This window comes from Alligator mississippiensis, chromosome 7, assembly GCF_030867095.1.
Source record: "Alligator mississippiensis isolate rAllMis1 chromosome 7, rAllMis1, whole genome shotgun sequence".
In the NCBI taxonomy this organism is placed as follows: domain Eukaryota; kingdom Metazoa; phylum Chordata; order Crocodylia; family Alligatoridae; genus Alligator; species Alligator mississippiensis.
Window position 1 is genome coordinate 48,039,695 of NC_081830.1, and position 20,928 is coordinate 48,060,622.

The following is a 20,928-nucleotide window of genomic DNA, read 5'->3' on the forward strand; positions in this document are numbered from 1 at the left end:
TTTTTTTGCTTTTAGTAGAGATTTTTACTCATCTTTCCATGTTGGCATGCAGGTGATGCGCAGGGCTGTGTTTTGCGTGCTCAGGGTTAATTCAGGACCTAGCAATTTGATCTGCATAGCTCAGAGTACTTTTTCCAATGTGCATTACTTTGCATATATCAATAGTAAATGCACTCTTTGAATGTGCTCCCTGTTCAGCTGATTTTCTTGGGTTCCTTCATGGTGCCTGACCGTTTTCCCTGTCCTTACAAATTGAAATAAAAATTTCAAGATAACACAAAAGTAATGGCTTACCATATTTTCAGATAATTGCTTTTAATAATGATCCCTGTATAGGAATCTGAGGCAGCCCCTCAACTTCTTATTAGATTTAAATTAATCATTATTCCTACTCTTTTATTTATATCTTTAATTTATTTCCAAGTCACAGAAGAGGGTTTTTTTTACCTTTTACACATGGCTATTTTGTTTTTTAAAAATCTAAAATAAACTGGTCATAGGCTTTTATCGACCTAGAAGGAATCTAGAATGAACTCTTTAGTATATACCATTTGATTCTAGTAACCAGCTGCTTTTGAGTATATTTATTTGCTCCTGTACTAGTTCCTTTGACACTTCAGTCCTTAGTAGTAGCTGAAAAGTTGACTTTTTAGGAGGGTGTTATTTTCCAATATACTGTGTGGTGAGGGCTGAGGTAAAGAAATAGCATTGTTTCTTTTCAGTGACCTTATCCTCCATTTAAATTGTATTTTCATACATCTAAAGAATTTCTCTCTCTCATTACTGGCTTTTCAGATCCTTCTATCTTACTTAAATTTCCATTTTTCATTTTGCTTACTGTGCTGTCTTTCCTAAAGTCATGTTTCTATTTTTTTGTAGGATAAATTTAGCTTGTATAATCCCTTGAACCTTGCCATTTTACCCCTTGGTTTTCTTCTTCCCTAAGTGATGTGCATTTGTGGTTTTTTGTTTTTTTTTTTTTTCCAACTGTTATGATTTATAATCAGAGTGTAACTTCTAATGTGATTGCCTGTTTTTTGTTTTTAAATGCTCCCTACGTTTTTTATTGTGCTAGTTGTTGATATGATTTCTCCCAATTACCCACCATGAAGTTGAACTTGATATTGTGTTTACTATTACTTTAAACTAATTCTGTATATTATTAAAGCTAAACTGATAATGGTCTGTCTTGCTATGTGCTCTAAAACTAGCTATTCTAGAAAGCACTAGCTTTTAGTATTTAAAAATATTTATTTTAAAGTTTGTCTCTTTTTTTTATAAGAAGGAACTTGAAGGCCTCTGTTACTACTGTTTGGTTAGACATAGCATCTACTTCAGTCTTCAGTATTATGCATGCATAGAAGCTGGTAGCATAATCTTACTAGTATAATTGTATTCTCTTTTGGGATCATTTGGTAAGGTTACTTCTGCTCAACCACCTGGAAGACCTGAAATAATGGATATAGCAAATAAGGAAAGTAAACCTTACTGTAACACTCTGGCAGTTTCACACATTGCAATCTGCAACCCAAATTTCATTCTCACAGATTCCCCCATACCTAACTTTAACATAACCCCACACTTGACTCTGTGTGTGTGTGTGTGTGTGTGTGTGTGTGTGTGTGTGTGTGTGTGTACCAAATTTTAAAAAATCTATAAGTAAAATTCAGAGCTCGAGAACTATGGATGGTTGGCTGCATCAGCAACTGGAGCAGGAATATGCAGGTCTCAGCTTTGATTTTGGTAGATGAATAGAAACCAATTGGGACTGTTCTTAATGTGTATGTTACAACACTATCTTAATTATTGCAGTCTCTGTGTGAATTGTTACTGACTTTGACTTTGTCTCTTAACAATTTTCTGTAATTGTTGCATTTTAGTTTCCCTCCTTTGATTGTTTTCCCCAACTCGCACAAAATCCTCAATCCCTAAAAGAACTGTGCTGCTAAAATCAGAACCTTTTGTAATTATGATGCAACTGAAGAATTCCTATGGACAGAAAAAGAAGTAGAACTTGGCTTTGAAATTTGTCTCTCTTCCTTGCAGTTGAAGACTAATATTGGAAATGATGTGAACTGTTCTCCTCTTCATTTTCAGTCATAAAAGCTTTCTCTATTTGTAAGACCAGAATATGCTGGCATGAACAAAGCTTTGAGAGTTCATTATTATGACTGCAGTCTTTCAAGGCTACTAATGAAAAAAGAGCCTTCAATTCTAGGCAGCCTAACAGGACATTGTCAGTGCAACTTTGACCTTCGTTTTAGATTTTGTAGAAGCAAGCTTTTACCATCACAAAGACGAATAGAAATATTTCTTTTAACTTGTTTGACGGTATGTGAGGTTTATATTGGCTGCGTCCCTTTCAGAGTGTTCTGTGAGAGGACCAGTGGTTTTTTTGTGTGCTTTTTCTTCAATAATTGCATGTACTTCTTTTTTGGGGTAAGGCCAGAATATTTAAGTGAAGAATTTATTTTTTCACACATTTTTCTAAAGTCAATGTGTATTACATTTATTACTGTCAACATTGCAGGTTCTTATTTCTGTTCCCTTGTTCTGCTAGTTGTCAAATACAGTGTTATTTAGCTTTTCCTTAGATGCATTACTCCTTTTTGTGTCCTGTTTGAATTTGTCCATGCTTTATTTGTATGTTGTTTGATTGCAGATGTCATTTTTAACTTGGTATAGAATTTCAATTTCAGGTTGTCAAATGGTGACTTTATAGTGAGTGGGGGGAAAAAAAAGAAATATATTTTGTCGTTCTCCAAAATATTTTATTTTTCGGGGTAACACCAAGGAGGGGCAATAGTTGAAAACTGTAAAAAAAAAAAAAAATGTATGCACGTATTTATTTAGGCAATATATATGTTGCCCTTCCCAACAAAGGTTTACAGCTTACAGCAAGAGAAACAGAACATAACTGGAATAAAAAGCAAAATAATGCAGGGACCCACTAAGCAACATGGCCTAGTTTTGATTGCAAAATGCCTGTACAAACAGAAAGATCTTGCAGCGTTTTTGAAAGATGTCCAGGCTTGGGATCTGATGAGCCTCAAGAGGGAGGGGTTTCTTGAGACTTAGAAAAATATGTTGCTTGGACTTATCCATGAATTGTGAATATGAGACCAGATATTAATTTCAGATACCACAGGTATTCTCCTAGTAATAACTTAGAAAACTTGTTATAACTGTATTGTGTGTTGTAGGAAAATGTCTCAGTCCCATTAATTAAAAAAACCAAACCTGAGGGCAAAAGAGAAAAGTTCTGTCTCATTGATGTGTTTCTGCACGCGGTTGTCCATGGCAGTCTATTAGATTATCGAACTGGATATTTCAGTAGCTTATCTTGCTACACTCATATCCCAGATAATTTCCTCTGTCTTATCTGCTTCTTTCCCATCCATGTTCCCTTTCTTTTCTCTCATCTTCCTATTTCTCTCTTTCTCATCCCTCATGTGTTATAATCTTTTTATTTTTCCACTTATTTTTGGTGTTGTGCCCTCCATATTCCCTAATTTTTTCTTCTGCTGTTTCCTGCTCTGGAGAGGTTCCTTCCTCCTCCTCCCTCTCCCTCTCTTCTGTTTTTGAGTTGTGCAACTGGCATTAGCAGCCACCTGCATAGGCTGAACAGGTATACAAACTAGCACTGGTTGGTGTGTTTCTACATGGAGCTGTCAAGACAGCTTTTAGGGGAAAACATCTGGGCATACATGAGCTTAACTGCAGCTGGTTTAACATACAGAGCACACGTATTAGTCCCAATCTGACAGTTGCCATTGGTCAGTAGTTCATCTACCAAGGAGCAAGCACAAGGCGTTTGGAGTATATGAAAAGAAATAATAGATAGTGCTTGACAGGAAGGTAGATGGGTTCTGCTGAGACCCACTGTTTATTATAAAAATTAATTTTGCTGACATTTTTCTTCTTGCCACTTCTGCCATTCTGGACCCCTTGTGTTTCTAAGGAGATGATGAAACATGAAGCAAACAATCCATCATTTTCTTCATGTTTGAGCAAGTCCCAAGGCAAGTAACCAAAGCAACATTTATTCTAAGACTCAGTAGTATCAGGTTTCTGAAATAAAAGTTTCTGATAATTACTGCTAAGGGTTAATGCTATCTGAAGTTATGGATCCTGACATTAGAATCAGAAATTAGGAGAAAATTATAGTCATTCCCTCCCCTAAGAAAACAGAATAAAATTTGTCCTTTATCTCCAGTTCTCTCTACTAAAAAAAGATTTCCTTCTCTAAATATTAGAATTCCAAACATCCTAAGAGTTCGTGAGCCTTTACCAAGGAATGTCTCTCTTGGTTTGTTAAATGTAATCTCTCAAACACTATTCTTAGGAGATTGGTAACCATGAGCAGGTAGGAAATAATGATCTGTATCTTAAAGCCTAATAACTTATGTAATATTTTTATTTCCTCCTCTTTTTTGATGCTTTTATCACCCCATGAAAGAATGAGAAGTTTTCAGGAAAAGTGTACAAATGGGAAAGGCAGTGACACAATATCCAGAGATTCTTGCACTACTCCAAGTGCAACATGTGACTTGAGAGCTCTCTTGAGGTCTGCCAGCTTCATTATGTACAGGCATAAAACACTGACGGGGATAAATACAAAAAGTGATCAGTGGTCCACAACAGATTTGATTTCACAGAAGTCAGTTTCCTGGTAAAATTGTCTGCTCTTACAATATAGAGTGCATTATGTTAATAATGGAATAGGTAAGTAGTGATAATTGGCTACAGCTGTTTTTAAATTTTGTCTCTTTCAGTGCACTTGATCCCAGTCAACCCAGTCAAAGAAGACGTGCTGAATCCGAAGAGCCGCAAGAGGATAATGCCTGATCCACTGACGGAACCCCCTGCAATAGATCCTATTTATGAAGCTCGTGTTTACTGTAATATTCCTACCATAACTGAACGCAGTATGGAAGGTAGGTCATGTGGAAATGGGTAGGCAAATGACAGTTTATTTCAGTCTTAATTCCCTTATGTTGCCACTGGAAATTATTACCTTGATTGTTCACTGTTCAGTACTTTAGAATTTCGAGCTAGAAATAAGTTAGCTGCTGAGATCTATTGAATTGCCCAAAGCACTCAGTCCTTCCATTCTTTCTTCCCTCTGTACATTTGCTGGCATGTGTTGATTTTGGAGATGCTTACTGAAGGTGACTTTTAAAGGTTCTGCTGACAGTTAACTGCTTATTTATAAGACTTTACAAGATCTGTAGGTTATAGATTGAATAGGTTTTAAAATATAATTAGCACCTTGTTTTAACACCTTTTGAAACTATAATTACTTCCTAATTCTGATAAATTTGAGTAAGTTCAGGGCAGGATCAGAGTCAGTTTGAGTAGTTGCTCTAAAATTACAAGTTAGTGGGAACCATGGGAAAGAGACAATGCTCGAAGTAGCAGATGGAGAAGGTGAAGCAGCTTCCATATTCAGTTGAGGGCAAAGGCATGGTTTGGACTGCCTGCCCCGCAATAGCTTAAATACCTATATCCGTGCTTCCTATTAATGTAAATGGCAGTGTTAACTGGCAAATATGTCGGTCTGTACAGGAGATAAACTTGAGGTAAAGATCAAAGCCAACAAATGTGATCCAAACCAGTCCAAATTTGGTACCTCATGGGTAAGCGGTGAAAGGCATGTGTTCAATAAAGATTTTGGAGAGATGGAAGGCTTCCTGGAATAAATAAGTGGTGAATAAAAGTTGTTTAGGTGGTGCCTTGGCTGAATCCCCTTTTGAGGAATTAGTCTATTTAATATTAGAATGCTGCATGTACTAATTCTTCATTAAGCTCCTAGAGCTTAGTATGGATTTCTTTTTTTAGTACTTTATTTTAAATAAATCCTTCTGTATAAAGGATTGTCACTGCTTTATAGTCTGTTCAGCACTGAATAAATTGATGTACAGTACATTAATATTACATGGATTTTTCACTTGGAAGAATAGAATTAAACACTGGGAGAGTATAGAGAGACTTGCACTTAATTTTATTCTTTATTTGACATAGGTCAGGTACCCCATTATTTTAAACTGGTGTCTGTCCATGTGTTGATTCGCCATGGGGATAGATATCCACTTTATGCCATCCCCAAGACAAAGAGACCAGACATTGACTGCATGCTAGTTTCTAGCAGGTAAGCTTCCTGGCTTAACCATTTCTCCCCATGTTGATATTTTATTTTTTATAACGCTTCAAAATATTGTGTGCTAGCCGAGGCATCCAGCATGAACAGACTTAAAGAGCAGAATGACTTATTTTGTTATGCTGTTGACAGCAAGTTTATTTGGTCCTTAAGAATGTAACAAATCAAATGTATATAACAATGCATGTATGTGAAAATTATGCACTTCATGTTAATGAATGTTTTGGGTAGAATTATTTGGACAAAAATCTGGAACTCCTAAATTAAAGTATCTACAGAAGGTTTAACTCAAACTGTTTTGCATATATAGATTTTGTACTATTAGCTATTAAGGCTTTAGTTTTAAATCTCATCTTGTGAGAGCCATAGTCTTCAATTTCCTGGTTTTGAAGCAATTTAAAGGAAAGGTCAGATTTTTTTTTTTTCAAGTGACAGATTTCCTTTAGAGAACTATTTAAAAAAAATCAATGTATGGTAAAATTATATTTTGTGAAATAAGCTATTTTTCCCTATTGCCAAGCACATATTTCGACATGGTAACTTTTCCATTCATTTCAAAACAATTGATTCAGTGTACCATGTTTAGGCAAAGTTTAGCATGTATTTAATAGAGGTAGTTTCCTATGTTAATCTGAAATCAGGCAGAAAGCAATGACAGTGCACTTTGTAGACTAATTCAGAGAGGCATTAGTCTATACTGTGCCACTCTGCTTGGCTTCCTCTGTGGATTTAATAGGCTTTGAGAAAGTGTTGTAACTATAACTTTGTTTTATATTAAGTTTCATGTTTACTTTTATAGACAGTTTTAATATGGGCTGAAGGGAGATGATATCCCTGAGAAATACAGCTGTATCAGTGTCCTCTTTTCCATAACTGCAGATTGAACTAAAAACTGAATGTGCTGTTGATGAGTAAAATGAACCTACCGGTTCTGTTCCACAATAATCTCCTTTGTTTGTTTGTAGTAGTTCTTACTACAAAAACTTCCTTTGCTGGTTTCATTGTTGAAATATGTAGTTCTAATAATTCATGAGGCAGAACATACTTGTTGCATTCAACATTAAAGTCAGTTTGGCCTCAATCAGACATGTAGCTCAAGAGAATTCCTTGTGGTTAAGTTACACGAGTCGTGCAGGGAAGGAAGGTCATTATATTACATCTTGCTATCAAACACTTCTTAGTGATCAGTCTCTAACTAAGCTTCCCTCCAGTTACTGGTAAGTCACCAGTCTTGGATTCTGATGTATTAGGAGAGTATTTGGACTGCAACCCAGCTCCTAGTGCGATGTTGGGGGGTTTTTTTGTTTGGTTTTTTTACATGGTTTCTTACTCCTGGCTCAAGGTGTCAAAGCTGACTCAGCATGTGTTGGATGAATGGTGTTAGATTGGTTCAAATGAAGGAAGAGCTGGCTCCAGCCCATGGACCCTCCTGTCCCTGACCCCACCCCTGCCCCTGGTTTCTTCCTCCATACCTGCGGGGGCTCACGAATCCTTGCTTTCTTTCAGGTCCTTGGTAGCCAAGCATACGAGAGCTATAGGGTCCCAGCCCCAGCTTCTTTCCATGGCAGCAGAAGCCAATTGCCTGGGTGAGAACAGCAGTGTTGGGGCCTCATCAATAACATGGGAAGAAGTTTGGTACCATGGGTGCTTGGCTGCTACTGTGGGAACAAGCTATGGCAGCAGGCTTGTTCCCATAGTGCTGCTGGGGCTCCAGCACTGTGGCTGTCACCCAGGGGCTTGGCTGCCATTGTAGGAAGGTTCCCCATTGCAGCCGGGGGCAGGGCAAAGGCTGTGAGCCAGGTGACCTAGCTCTGGGTCCTGGATTGAGCCCACAGGCTGTATGTTTGACACCGCTGCCCTAGCTTACCCAGAATTTTAAAGCTGTTTTTCTGCAAGCTGCCTCTTCTCTGCTTCAGCAGTACAAGCTACTTAAAATTCCCTGTTGGGTCCTGGTGTCACTTGTTGTTCACCTCATTGCTCCTCTTACTCTGCAGAGCTCTCAAGCACTCTGCGCATCTCTGCTTCTTTTTTGGTCCCCATTTTGTGGTAAACATTGCTTCAGCTGCCTCCATAGCTTCCTTTCTTATCACTTCCTCTCTCTAGTACAGTGTTTCTCCTAGAGGTGTACAGATACATTGGTCTGATATCAGATCGATACCGATATAAAGAAAATTGGCTGTATTGGAGATGGGGGCCAATAATTTGGCCAATAAATATACATGTGCTGCGCACAGTCGCAGCAAAGAACAGAGCCGGCAGCATGGAGAGCTGCCTCCAGCTGGTAAGTCCGGTGTGGGTGGAAAGGAAGGGGGGAAGGAAGGGGTTTGGGGGTGCAGATCAACACCCCCCCCCAATGAGGGATGGGGCAGATGCTGCCCAGGTGGGGCTGGAGCCATGGCTTGTAGGGAAGGGGAGGCAGCTCCCGCCACTGCTTGCACCTTGGGAGGGCACCGGGGGGGGGGGGGCATGTACTCCCCAGATCTGTGCGGGGCGAGGTGAGCTGCAGCCTGTGCTGCGTGGGGTTGCCTCAGCGGGGACTGGGCTTAGCATGAGCACCAGCGGCACTGGGAGGATGCTGCATTCACCCCAGATTTCACCACCACTTCATTTCCAGTGCCACCGCTGCCAGCCGCCTGGCACAGCTCAAGCTCAACACCCTGCCTTCACCCATGTGCCAAGAAGAGCCAGGGCTGTGCCGGGCGGCTGGCAGCAGTGGCGCTGGGAATGGAGTGGTGGTGAAATTTGGGGTGGATACAGCATCCTCCCAGTGCTGCTGGCACCCACTCTAAGCCCAGCCCTCAACAAAAAGAGCCCTGCACAGCCTGCCCCACCCCATGCAGATCCAGGGCACACATGCCCCACTGTGCCCTCCCAGGGTTCAAGCACTGGTGGGAGCCGCCTCCCCCGCATGGGCTGCGGTTCCACCCTGCCCCACACCCTGCCTGGGCAGCACCTGCTCCTGCCCCTCCCTCACCGCGGGGGGCGTTGATCTGTAGGGGACGTAAGTCCATCACACCAGACTTGCCAGCTGGCATCAGAAACTGGATCGGTATCGGCTAATATGCCTCCTTAAATATCGGCTATCAGTATCAGCCCCAAAAATCTCTCTCAGTGCACCCCTAGTTTCTCCATTTTTATGGGCTTGAGAGACCCCTCATTGGACTTGGAGCACCCCTGTATAACTTTTGTGAGTTTGGCGCACAATTCCAAAACTCATTTAGTGCTTACCTCCAGAGCCTGCACTTATCTCACATCCTGTGCACCCTTCAAAGGATCTGGAGTACCCCAGGGTGTCATGGCAACCTGATTGAATATCACTGCTCTAGTAGCTTGGCAAAAGATTGCTTTTCCTGTTGTTTGACCATATCACCTGTGCCTTTGCCTCTCTCTAGAGGGATATCATCTCTCCTGTAGCTGCCCTTTCGCAATTGCATTAAACATAAACTGCTCATTTTTGCTTTCAAGGCCCTTCCTGGCCTGTCCACAATTTCTCTCTCCTCTCTCATTCATGATTAAGATGTTGGTATCTACCTCTGACTGACCTATGACATGGCTTCCTATGTCCACTTGTTAGGTTTTCAAATAAGTCCCTTTGTGCTGTCCTCCTCTGTTGTCCCTTATCCTGAATGGAGCTCCCTATAAACATCAGCAGTGCTACCTCTATATCCTCCTTCAAAACACTCCTTCAGATTCTCCTTTTCTATAGCGCTTAGAACTACTTGACACGGATTAGACTGGCAGCAGTGCAGATCACCATTGACCACTTCCGTCTCATTTATGGTTTCTTATCTTATTATATAATGTAAGTTGTTTGTAGCAGGCTCTTTGTTCATACGGCTCCTAATACAGTAGGGTCCCAGTCTTTGACTCATGTCCCTGGTGTCAAAATAATACAAAACATGGTATTATATTTATGTAAAAATGCCATATTTAGTTACCTGTTCAAAGCAGCAGAAGTTCTTGGTGATTCTCTTTCTCCTTCTGCAATTGTATCTGCCTATAAGAGAGCAAAACCAGTTTAACTGAGTATTTAGACTACATTTATCACCCGCCCTCAAATGTAAAAGATCTGCTAAAAAGTCTAAATGCAGCATTTCAGATGAACTGCTTTCCCACATGAATGGTAAAGAATTTCCATCTCAGTCTAAGTTGCTTTTCTGCATTATAACAATTGCAGTCTCTAAGAAGTATATTTATGAGCAGCTTCTGCCAATGAAATGTTGAAACCACTGCAGATGTTTACATTCCACATTTATATTGTATTTTATTGTTATTTCTGTATTTCTTCGTATTTATCTTTTGTATCTGAGAGGAAAAGATCCTGGAGTTTAACTTAGCAAGTTCACTGATTTTTCTTGGAAAAAATAGATGATATAGATTCATAGATTCATAGATGTTAGGGTCGGAAGGGACCTCAATAGATCATCGAGTCCGACCCCCTGCATAAGCAGGAAAGAGTGCTGGGTCTAGATGACCCCAGCTAGATACTCATCTAACCTCCTCTTGAAGACCCCTAGGGTAGGGGAGAGCACCACCTCCCTTGGGAGCCCGTTCCAGACCTTGGCCACTCGAACTGTGAAGAAGTTCTTCCTAATGTCCACTCTAAATCTGCTCTCTGCTAGCTTGTGGCCATTGTTTCTTGTAACCCCTGGGGGCGCCTTGGTGAATAAATACTCACCAATTCCCTTCTGTGCCCCCGTGATGAACTTATAGGCATCCACAAGGTCGCCTCTCAACCTTCTCTTGCAGAGGCTGAAAAGGTCCAGCTTCTCTAGTCTCTCCTCATAGGGCTTGGTCTGCAGGCCCTTAACCATACGAGTGGCCCTTCTCTGGACCCTCTCCAGGTTATCCACATCCTTCATGAAGTGTGGCACCCAGAATTGCACGCAGTACTCCAACTGCGGTCTGACCAGTGCCCGATAGAGGGGAAGTATCACCTCCTTGGATCTATTCGTCATGCATCTGCTGATGCACGATAAAGTGCCATTGGCTTTTTTGATGGCTTCATCACACTGCTGACTCATGTTCATCTTCGAGTCCACTAGGACTCCAAGATCCCTTTCCACCTCTGTGCCACCCAGCAGGTCATTTCCTAGGCTGTAGGTGTGCTGGACATTTTTCCTCCCTAGGTGCAGCACTTTGCATTTCTCCTTGTTGAATTGCATTCTGTTGTTTTCTGCCCACTTGTCCAACCTGTCCAGGTCTGCCTGCAGCTGTTCCCTGCCCTCCGGCGTGTCCACAACTCCCCATAGCTTTGTGTCATCTGCAAACTTGGACAGAGTACTTTTCACTCCCTCATCCAAGTCACTGATGAAGACATTAAAGATTATCGGTCCAAAGACCGAGCCCTGCAGGACCCCACTGCCCATACCCTTCCAGGTCGGAAATGACCCATCCACCACGACTCTCTGGGTGTGACCCTTCAGCCAATTCGCCACCCACCGGACTGTGTAGTCATCCAAGTCACAGCCTCTTAACTTGTTCACCAGTATGGGGTGGGATACCGTATCGAAGGCCTTCCTGAAGTCTAAGTATACGACATCCACCCCTCCTCCTGTGTCCAGGCGTTTTGTAACCTGGTCATAAAAAGAGACTAGATTAGTCAGGCACGATCTGCCTGACCAATATATTTGTCATTATTGGAATTTTGGGCTCTTTAATTTAGATGTGATGTAACCAGTATGTTATTCAAAAACCACCCTTTACCAACAGTTATAACTCTGTGGACTTTGAAATACCATGATAATCTAAGTAAAATGAAAAAACTATGGTATGTCAATTTATCATTTTCTGGTAAATATAATTTTAATATCAATCACTGTATTTGAATGTATGATACTTCTGTTTCAAATTGAATCTTTGTGCTGTTTAGCATTGCTGTGGTAGCAGGTCCAAATCAGTTTGCAGATTTTTTCTTGATGCTGCATTTACTTTTGGCAGGAGCAATTTTTGCTTTAGATTTGTGCTTACTGATGCCTGTGAGGTACACTACAGAGCAGCAACAAGTACATAGTATGACATGCAGTATAAAAGCCTTTGCCCTAGTTCACTAATTTGTATTGTACTTGGGTCTTCACTGCTTTCATTTTCCAAGACAGAGAATTTTTCCAATGAGCACACTGAATTTTTACATCCAAATGGAAAATCAAAAATGAACTCCAATCAGAAATATTCTTTTATAAGACTTTAATTTGGGCTCTCTTGGTCTATTGAGCTAATTATTGCACCCATTCTGTTTGTGCTTTTTATAAAAGTTTTCTTCAGATTGAAGTTTTCCTTTTGTAAAGTTGGGGTTAAGTGGCTTGTTTCTAGGACAGCTTCCATGGTGAGTTGAGTATATGAGAGCCTAGTTATAGGAAAAAGTCATGTGATGCAAAACCCCTTTCTTCTCCCCTTTCCCCCTTTTTTGTAACTGGTTTTGAGTTTAACTACAGATTTTGTATGAACAAGACTGATTTTTGGAACATCGTTTCTAATATTTCTAAGCAGTTATTGGAATAAGAAATTTTCTCACGTAAATTGTTATGGAGTAAAAAATAGTCTAGAAAATGCAGTGAATATTAAACCTCTTCACACTTGAAAATAGGTGCAGATTTAGATGTGGGAATAGAGCCATCAGCTTGTCACTGAACTGATGTAGTTCTCTCATCACTGGCTTTCATATGAATAATACCTATAAAAATCATACTTCTTTCAAAACCAGTTTTGCTATAAACCTTGCTTTTGGTTTTTAATGGAAAATCTTTAAACCTATAAGTTTATGAGCATTCTGTTATTAAAGAAGCCCGGTCATGCAACATTTTGAAAACCTGAGTGTATTTTTTGTGTTTAAACTAGGGTTGGAAGCAGGTCAATGAAAACCCAAAGCTTTGTTGTTGCTGCCTGCTCAGCAGTGCAGGGGTCAAGAGCACAGGTGTTTGTAGGGTGGTTTGATCTGCAGTGTTTTCTTGTTTATATCTGGTTCCCTGTGCCAACAAGACAGATGGATGGGTGGCGCTTCCTCTATATGTCACTTTAGGCAAGATCTGATGAAAAGATGAGCAGGCAATAAGTACCCCCTTTCTTCTTCCTTCCCTTCTCCCTCTTCCTCCTCCCCCTAAAAAACAATAGAGGATACACTCCTTTCTTCCAAACTGTTCTTACTTCTGCAATGTAGAATTAACCAGAGATTTTTCTGTCATCCTTTAATGGTGATGGAGAAAGAATCTGGACACAATTGAATTTCAGTCTAGGCATGACATGATTGCACATATGCTTCTTGTCTCACTAGATTTACAAGATGCATTCCTGGTTGTCTCACTTATTGTCCCCCTCCACCCACCACTACTGTTAGCAGCATTTGTCACTTAGTCATTGAGCCTGAACCATCTTGCTGCTTCAGCTTTTCATTTGCGGTTTTCATGCATAGTGTCCAAGGATATTGGGAATAGTAATTTCCCCTGCCTCTGTGGCTTGAAAATTAGGGCTAGTTCCATTTAGGAATCTGCTAGCAAACTTGCAGACCTAGTCCTGTTTCAGTTCTTTGCTCTTTTTTTTTTCATTTTATTAAAGCCTATGATTTAAACTAGGGCTGTCCATGGAGGCTGCGTACAACTGGAGCTGCATGAGGCACTGCATGGGACCCTCATGCACTGTGTGCAAGTCTCCCCCTACCCATCTCCCCCTCCTGAGCCCCAGGGACCTGATTCCATGCAGACATGCTGCCTGTTGTGCTTCCCCTCTCTGCAGTAGATGACTCCTGTTGCACTGCACTGGTGCTTCTGTACCTCATGGGGTCCCCAGGTTCCTCTGAGCTCTCCATCCATGGGCTCTGTCAGCCCTGTAGGCCATGCAATTCTGCTGTGCCCGCAGGGGCAAGCAGCAAAAACCAGAGGAGGGAGCGGGGAAGCCTGGGAACTCCAGCAGCATCAGCTTCAGGGCAAAGGTAGGAGCATCACCTGGACTGGGACCCAGGGGCTGCATATTGACCCCTTAGGGACTGCATGCAGGCTGCCAGTTTGACAGTGCTAACTTAACACTGCAAAATAGGAATGTTCCTAAAATATGCAGTGCTTGTGTGAAAACGCACCTGAAATGACTCATTAAGCATAATTTAATATTATACTCATAAAATGGATGGGAATCTTGATTAAAGAGGATCAGGTACTAGACAAATACAGTAAATGGGCAGGAAGGCTTGCAGAAATTTCATAGATTTCATAGACATTTGGGCTGGAAGGGACCTCGGAAGATCATCGAGTCCAGCCCCCTGCCCCAGGGGCAGGAAGTCAGATGGGATCATAGGATCCCAGCAAGATAAACATCTAAATTTGTCTTGAAGGTGTTCAAAGTCAATGCTTGAACCACCTCCGACGGCAGGCTATTCCAGACCTTGGGGGCTTGGACAGTAAAGAAATTCTTCCTTATGTCCAGCCTGAAACGGTCTTGCAGGAGTTTATAACTGTTAGACCTGTCAACCCTTGGGGTGCTCGGGTGAACAAATGTTCCCCCAGATCCTGGTGTTATACCCCTTTATAAACTTACAGGTGGCTATCAGATCACCCCTGAGCCTGTGCTTTTCCATACAGAAGAGTCCCATAGCTTTCAGATTGATTAGACCAATCCAATATCTCTCTGAGGATTAAAAAAAAATAAAATAAAAGACCTAATATAATTCAGAACTAAGAGATCTGACTGTATAAGAGAAGCCAACTTTGCAGCAGGTAGATGTCCTGAAACTTGCTATGCTCATAATATTGCCTTTGGTAGTAGTCAGTGCTGTAATTTAGCATGAATAATTGAACAGAAACTGTACAGATGACCAAGCTACAATAGTGATTTAGTGACTCCACAAAGAGAGGTAGAGTTGAGCATGTATAATCTGTTTTGCCCAATTAGTGTATCTGCCATTGCAGCTGGAAGGAAATGTACTTCAGAAGGTACTCAGGTTTTATAAGCTTTCCCTTATTTTGTATGAGATCCTTGTATAATAGGAGTGTCCAAATTATTTATGCATTTTCAGAAAGCAGGAAAAATATACTATAGCAGGACCATCTTCAAATGACTGCAGCATTCTCTCCACATTATTGGTGAAGTTAAAGCCACTGGTAATGGGTTCAAATTACTTCATTTAATGTTTTGAAAATAAATTTAAATCTTAAGGGTTTGATGGGCTTTTTCTATCTTTTCTCTTACCTGCCCTAAAGCATTTATTCCTTCACAGTTGAAAATTAGTAAATTAAGTATCAGACATCAGGGGCTGCTTAGTACAAATAAAGTTGCACTATGAAGATAATGTTAAAATAACTTTCATTTTCAATGTTTTTAAATCAAACAAGTAAGCAGGTACAAAAAATATCATGGGTAAGTGTTTAAGGAAGACAAATTAGCCACATATTTGCTTCCTTTCCAAAGCAAGGATATTAATCTCATGCTATAATATTTCACCACTGTAGTTAAAGGTTAGTCTTCCTTAATACGGAAATGTTAAATTCTTAAATTGCATCTGTTTAAAGTGTGGAATGTTTTATGAATTGCATGGAATACTGCATGAGATATTTGGGCCATTTGGCAAAAAATGTACATGTATAGATGCAGTGTTCATAATTTATATTTTATTGGCTTTGAATATTTTTAACTACTGTGCTTGTTAGGGAGTTGAAGATAGTTTTAGTGGTCAGCCAATCAGTTCCCAATATCAAGCATTAAGCTAATTTTTTTTATTTAACCCAATAACATATAATATGTAAAATCATCAATTTTTTGTGTGTCTCACCATAGATCCCATTTTAAGTATGCAAGTGCCTTGTATGTGTGTAATATGAAATTCCTTTGAGCAGCAGTATCACTTAAGGCTGCACATGTATCCTGCATCCATTTTTGAGTTTCCTCTTATTGCTGGTAGCAGTGAGCCAAAACCTAGTAAGTGTCCAGTCTCCTCCTCTTCAACATCAGCTCAATTTTTCAATTATTTTGTGAGGGGGGGGGAAAAAAATTCTTAAGACTCCTATTTTCCTCACATTGGAGACTCTTAGAGGAAAATCATCAGTGCCTTTCTTCCCTCTCCACATGTTCTTTTGTACAGCAAATAAGGTGCTCTGCACTAACTGCTGTGTTTCCTGGAGGACAAAATTTGTCAGGGCCTTGGCATGCAAGCGGCTGGCATTGGGAGGAGGTGAGAATGGTGCAGGTTTCCGCCCACTCCGGTCTATTATTCCTTGTGCTGCTGTGTGGCATTACTCCTTGGTGGCATGGCCTCCTTTGCACAGCTGGCATGGGGGTCCTTTCTCCTTGTGCTGCTGGCAACTTCTTGGCAGTGTGACCTCCTTGCCAGGCACAAGGGTCCTGGTGACAGTGGCAGCAGTGGCGAGTCTCGCCACCCTGCTCCGCCCTCCCATGCTCCGTCTTGCTCGCTGGGCCATGGATGCAACCCAGTGCCAGTCTGACCAAGCTGCAGCCTCATGCTCTGCTGTGGGTGCACAAATATGATCATATGCCCCCCTTCCATTACCCCCAATACATCACCTATGGCATCACCTATTGCGGGGCACCTCCCTCTTCCCCACACATTGCAGGGGCTGGAGCTTGGGAAAAGGGGGCAGCGGGTTGGGAGTGAGGGGCACTGGCAGGGCTGGGGGAGCTATGGCTTGGGAGTGAGGGGCATTGGCATATAGGGCTGCTCAGGACCACAAAGCAGTGTGGGGAGAACAGCTGCAGTTGGGCCCATGTCCTGATGAGGGAAGGGGGCAAGGGGAGCTCTGATTTTCTGAAATCAAAATCAAGCTCCAAAATATATAGGAATTCAGAATTTATTATAATGATTGAGGCACTGGTGGGCTTCCAAATTGCTTTAAAATTGTCAATATATCAATAAAACATAACGTTCAACTGATTTCCTTTTAATTGTTTGACGTTTAACTGTGGAAAAATGTAGATTTTTATTTTTTAATCGGAGAATTTGGGGTTTTTAAACAAAGAAAACTAGGTTCCCTGCTTATTAATAGAGGTACACCGATAAAGATTTTTTTTGGCTGATACTGGTGGCCAATTATTAACCAGGCATATTGGCCCATATCAATCCAATTGCCAGTATGCAGCCCTCCCAGCTTGGAGAGCAACATCTGGCTGGTAAGTCTATGGGAGGGAAGGGGGGCACAGATTGAGGCCCCCCACAACAAGGGAGGGAGTGGGGTAGGGGCAGGCCCAGCCGGGGTGGGGTGGGGGATGGAGCCATGAGTGGCTTGTGTGGATGGGGGGAGGGGGTGGCTCCTGCAGCTGCACGACCCACTGGTGGAGGCATAGGGAGTGTGTGCCCCTGCCCCCTGAATCTGTGCACTGGGTAAGGCTGGGCTGGGCCTGGGGGCTGTGCTGGTCTCTTCCCAGCAGCGGCACTAGGAGGGGGGAGCTATGGGGTGGGCTACAGCCATCCCAAAATTTGCCATAGGCCCCCCTGTAGTCTCCCCTTCCAGCCCTGCCATCACCCACCCTGCCCACCCCCTCCTGGAAAGAGGCTGGCATAGCCCCCAGCCTTCAGTGTGCAGCCTGCCCATGCCCCGTGAAAAAAACTGGGGGGCATATGTCTCCCCATGCCTCCACAAAGTTTGCGTGCAGCAGCAGGGAGCTGCCCCCCAACCCCATGCCCCTCGGATGAGCTGCCCACAGCTCTGTCTCATGCCCTACCGTAGCCCCACTCCCTCCCTCACCATGGGAGCCTCAGTCTGCCCCTCTCCCCATTTCCTTTCCCCCAGTCTTACCGGCCAGATGCTGCTCTCCAAGCTGCCAGGCTGTGTTCCTGGCCATGTGCATGCTGCGCCTGTATGCATGTACACGTATTTATCGGTGACATTACTGGCTACATTGGCCAAAAAAGCTGATTGCTAGTAATGTCAATTTTCCTTTTATTGGTGCTGATATGATATAGATCAATATTTCTGTGCACCTCTACTTATTAGTGTGTTTTGTAGGATCAGGGCCTAAATTCTGACAGGAATGTGAATGTGCTTGAACCTAGAGGTTGTAGTATTTATCTATGGTTATGAACCACTTACTACTAAAAATATCTGTTTTCTAATTGAGTCTCTCATAGTAATTAATTAATATTGAACAAAGTTAATGCTGTAAATATGGGGCTCCATAACCTCTTTGACCCAGTTTTAAGAAAACTGCCTTCTACCTCTGCCCTTTTTTCCTTATTTGTTCACACTTTTGCTGTTCTTGAAGACAGTATTTGTGTAAGAACAAATAATATATGACATCTTTCCTATGTGGATCTTCATTCTCCGAGAGACTCAGGATATAAGAACTAAGCACAACATTTTTAAAGGGAAGGAAAGAGTAATAGAAGGCTCAAAATGGTATTTTAGGATCTTAAAAATACTTTTGAAAATTCACAGTTTAAGAAAAACTGCAGAACTGGTGATGAAATAGTGATGAGCATGTTTTACTTATAGCACATTAGCCCAGGGCCCTGAATCTGCAGCTCATTCTATTCAGATATTAACAAGGTTCTGAATGGGTACAAAGATTTGTAAAAATAGGTTCAATTGCAGTTGTCAGTGAGGACTGAACAGCATTACTGTTTGATGGGGATTTGCTGCCATTCATGGTTAAAAATATTTTAAAAGGTCTAGAATTTTCTTGTTCATTTTTGTTTTGTTTTGTCGGAAAGTGAGAATTCATCAGGAATGTTTCTCATCCAACTCCACTGTCTGCAGTGCAGTGTGGGAAAGTGCTGGCATCATCAAAACTTTCCATGAAATGGAACTGATTGGTACCCTAGTAGAATATCTGGGTCAAACTGTTAATCACAGATCATGTGTGCTGTGATTCAAAGGTCCTACCTCTGGAAGCAGTCCTTCTCCAGTAAGGTGGAAGTCACATTGGCAGGGCAGTACAAATCTTTACAATCTTTCATCTTGTGAATAGAAATGAGATCTTGTCTAAATCTTTTTTTAAAAACTGTTGATTGGAAAACAATTTTTTTTGTAAACCAGGATATTCTGCCTGTGGCCATCAGAGTTAACAGGGAGAGTGGAGAGGAAGGTTTGACATTCATGTGCCATCATTTCAAAGTTTAGCTGAGTTAGATATTCCAAGTAAGAATGCTGCTGTTGTTTAAGACGGCTTATTTACGTCTCGAGCATTACGAGGCTGTTATATATTTTTGCGTGTGAGCCTTTTGTTCCTTTGTGCCTATATGCTGGCTTTTGATTGTCAGTTTGTCTATATTGAGAGTATTAATGATTATATAGTTGTCACTTTTTTGAATGGAAGGTTTTTTGCTCTTTTTATAATTAAAGTGAGGTGTCCAATTAAAATCCCTATTTGTTTAATCTGTTTGCACTTTAGTTGCTGATAAGTATGCCATCGATGCTCAGTCCATTCTCTGATTTAATATTCTGCTGAAAGAATTAATTAATTACACAGATTATGCTGCATGCAGCCCCATGGACTTCTAATAGGTATGTAAAATAGCTTTGAGGTCATGGTTGGGTTTTGTGAATTAAGGATTGTGGCATATAAATAAACGATGGCCTGAATACTGGAAAATGGATGAAATGCTGTGAAGATGACCTCTGCTTTTATTATTTTCAGCATTTTGGATGCACATTTCCAAATGGGTCTTTCTTTACTGAATTTACTCAAATATAAGATGACTTTGAACATAAGACAACCCCCCACCCTAAATAAGATTTCACATATAGAAAAGTTATACATTTGTAGTAATTTTTCAGGTATAAAATCTAATTGTTGGAGGTTAGCTTTACTTGGTTAATTAGGTATATCCAAAGCTTTGTCCCCTTCCTGCTGCAACAACAGGAAAAATAAATCTTGGGGAGAGGTGGGGGTCAGGTGGACCCTTACCCTCTGCCTCCCAAATTCTCCCCCCTGCAGCTTCTCTGCCCTCCCCCATCCCTGCCTGTCAAAACCTGTTCTCCCTGAGCACATGGAAGTGAGGATAAATATGAAAACACTGACTTTGAAATAAACATGTAGGCAAATTACTATGGATATCCATAAACTTAGTTCATCCAGAATTGATGCATTTTATCTTTTTTAGAAACTGCTGCAAGTTTGAACACAGGTACTCCATAAACCTACTTTTAAGCAGCACTGTTGTATCTATTTATATATAGTACAAACTGTGCATGATATTAGTTCAAAGCCAAAATACTCATGATTTCCCACATAGTTCATTGGGCTAAACCCCAGCAGTGCCAACAGTGTTTCAAGCCATGCTGACCCTATAGCTCAGCCCTGCTCAGAACGTAGCTAGTGACAGAAGTAGCACATAAACCGGTTTAAGTGATCAGAAACTGGTTTAAACCTGTAACAGAATAAAAGTTCAGTGCACATGAACCAGTTTCAAAATGGCTGAAACTGGTTTAAGATGAGCCTGGTTGAATATAGTATCAGACTTAACTGGGTCAAACCGGTTTATGAAACTTCTCTTCTGGTTCATGTTTAAATCACAGTCCCCCAGCATCCCACCAGGCTTTCCAGCCCTGAGCTGGGTTGTGCTGTCTGCCCTAGAGAGCAGGGCTGGCCCTGCCCCTCTGCTCCCTAACTGGAGCAGTGAGGATTGGCTGACAAGGGGGTGGGGGACAAGACCGGCTGGGGATGCAGCCCAGTCTACACGGTGGGCTGGAGGGGGGGGGAGGAGAGGACTGCCTCCCCCAGGAAAACCCTAGTTGGGGTGTGGGGCTGGGTGGGGGGGTAAACACCCTTTCCCCCACTCAAACTTACTGCTGGCTGCAACTGTGGACTACACATCCCAAAGGCACCTGGAA

General features: G+C 41.6%; 1 protein-coding gene across 1 annotated transcript in view; it reads left to right on the plus strand.

Moving 5' to 3' along the window:
- The window catches only part of PXYLP1 (2-phosphoxylose phosphatase 1), a 98,134-nt gene that overhangs the window by 59,458 nt on the left and 17,748 nt on the right, over positions 1 to 20,928 (plus strand). Inside the window, exons 3-4 of the mRNA XM_006261318.4 lie at positions 4,776 to 4,937; positions 6,025 to 6,151. Coding sequence (XP_006261380.1) covers positions 4,776 to 4,937; positions 6,025 to 6,151 — 289 coding nt within the window. The remainder of the gene's footprint in view (positions 1 to 4,775; positions 4,938 to 6,024; positions 6,152 to 20,928) is intronic.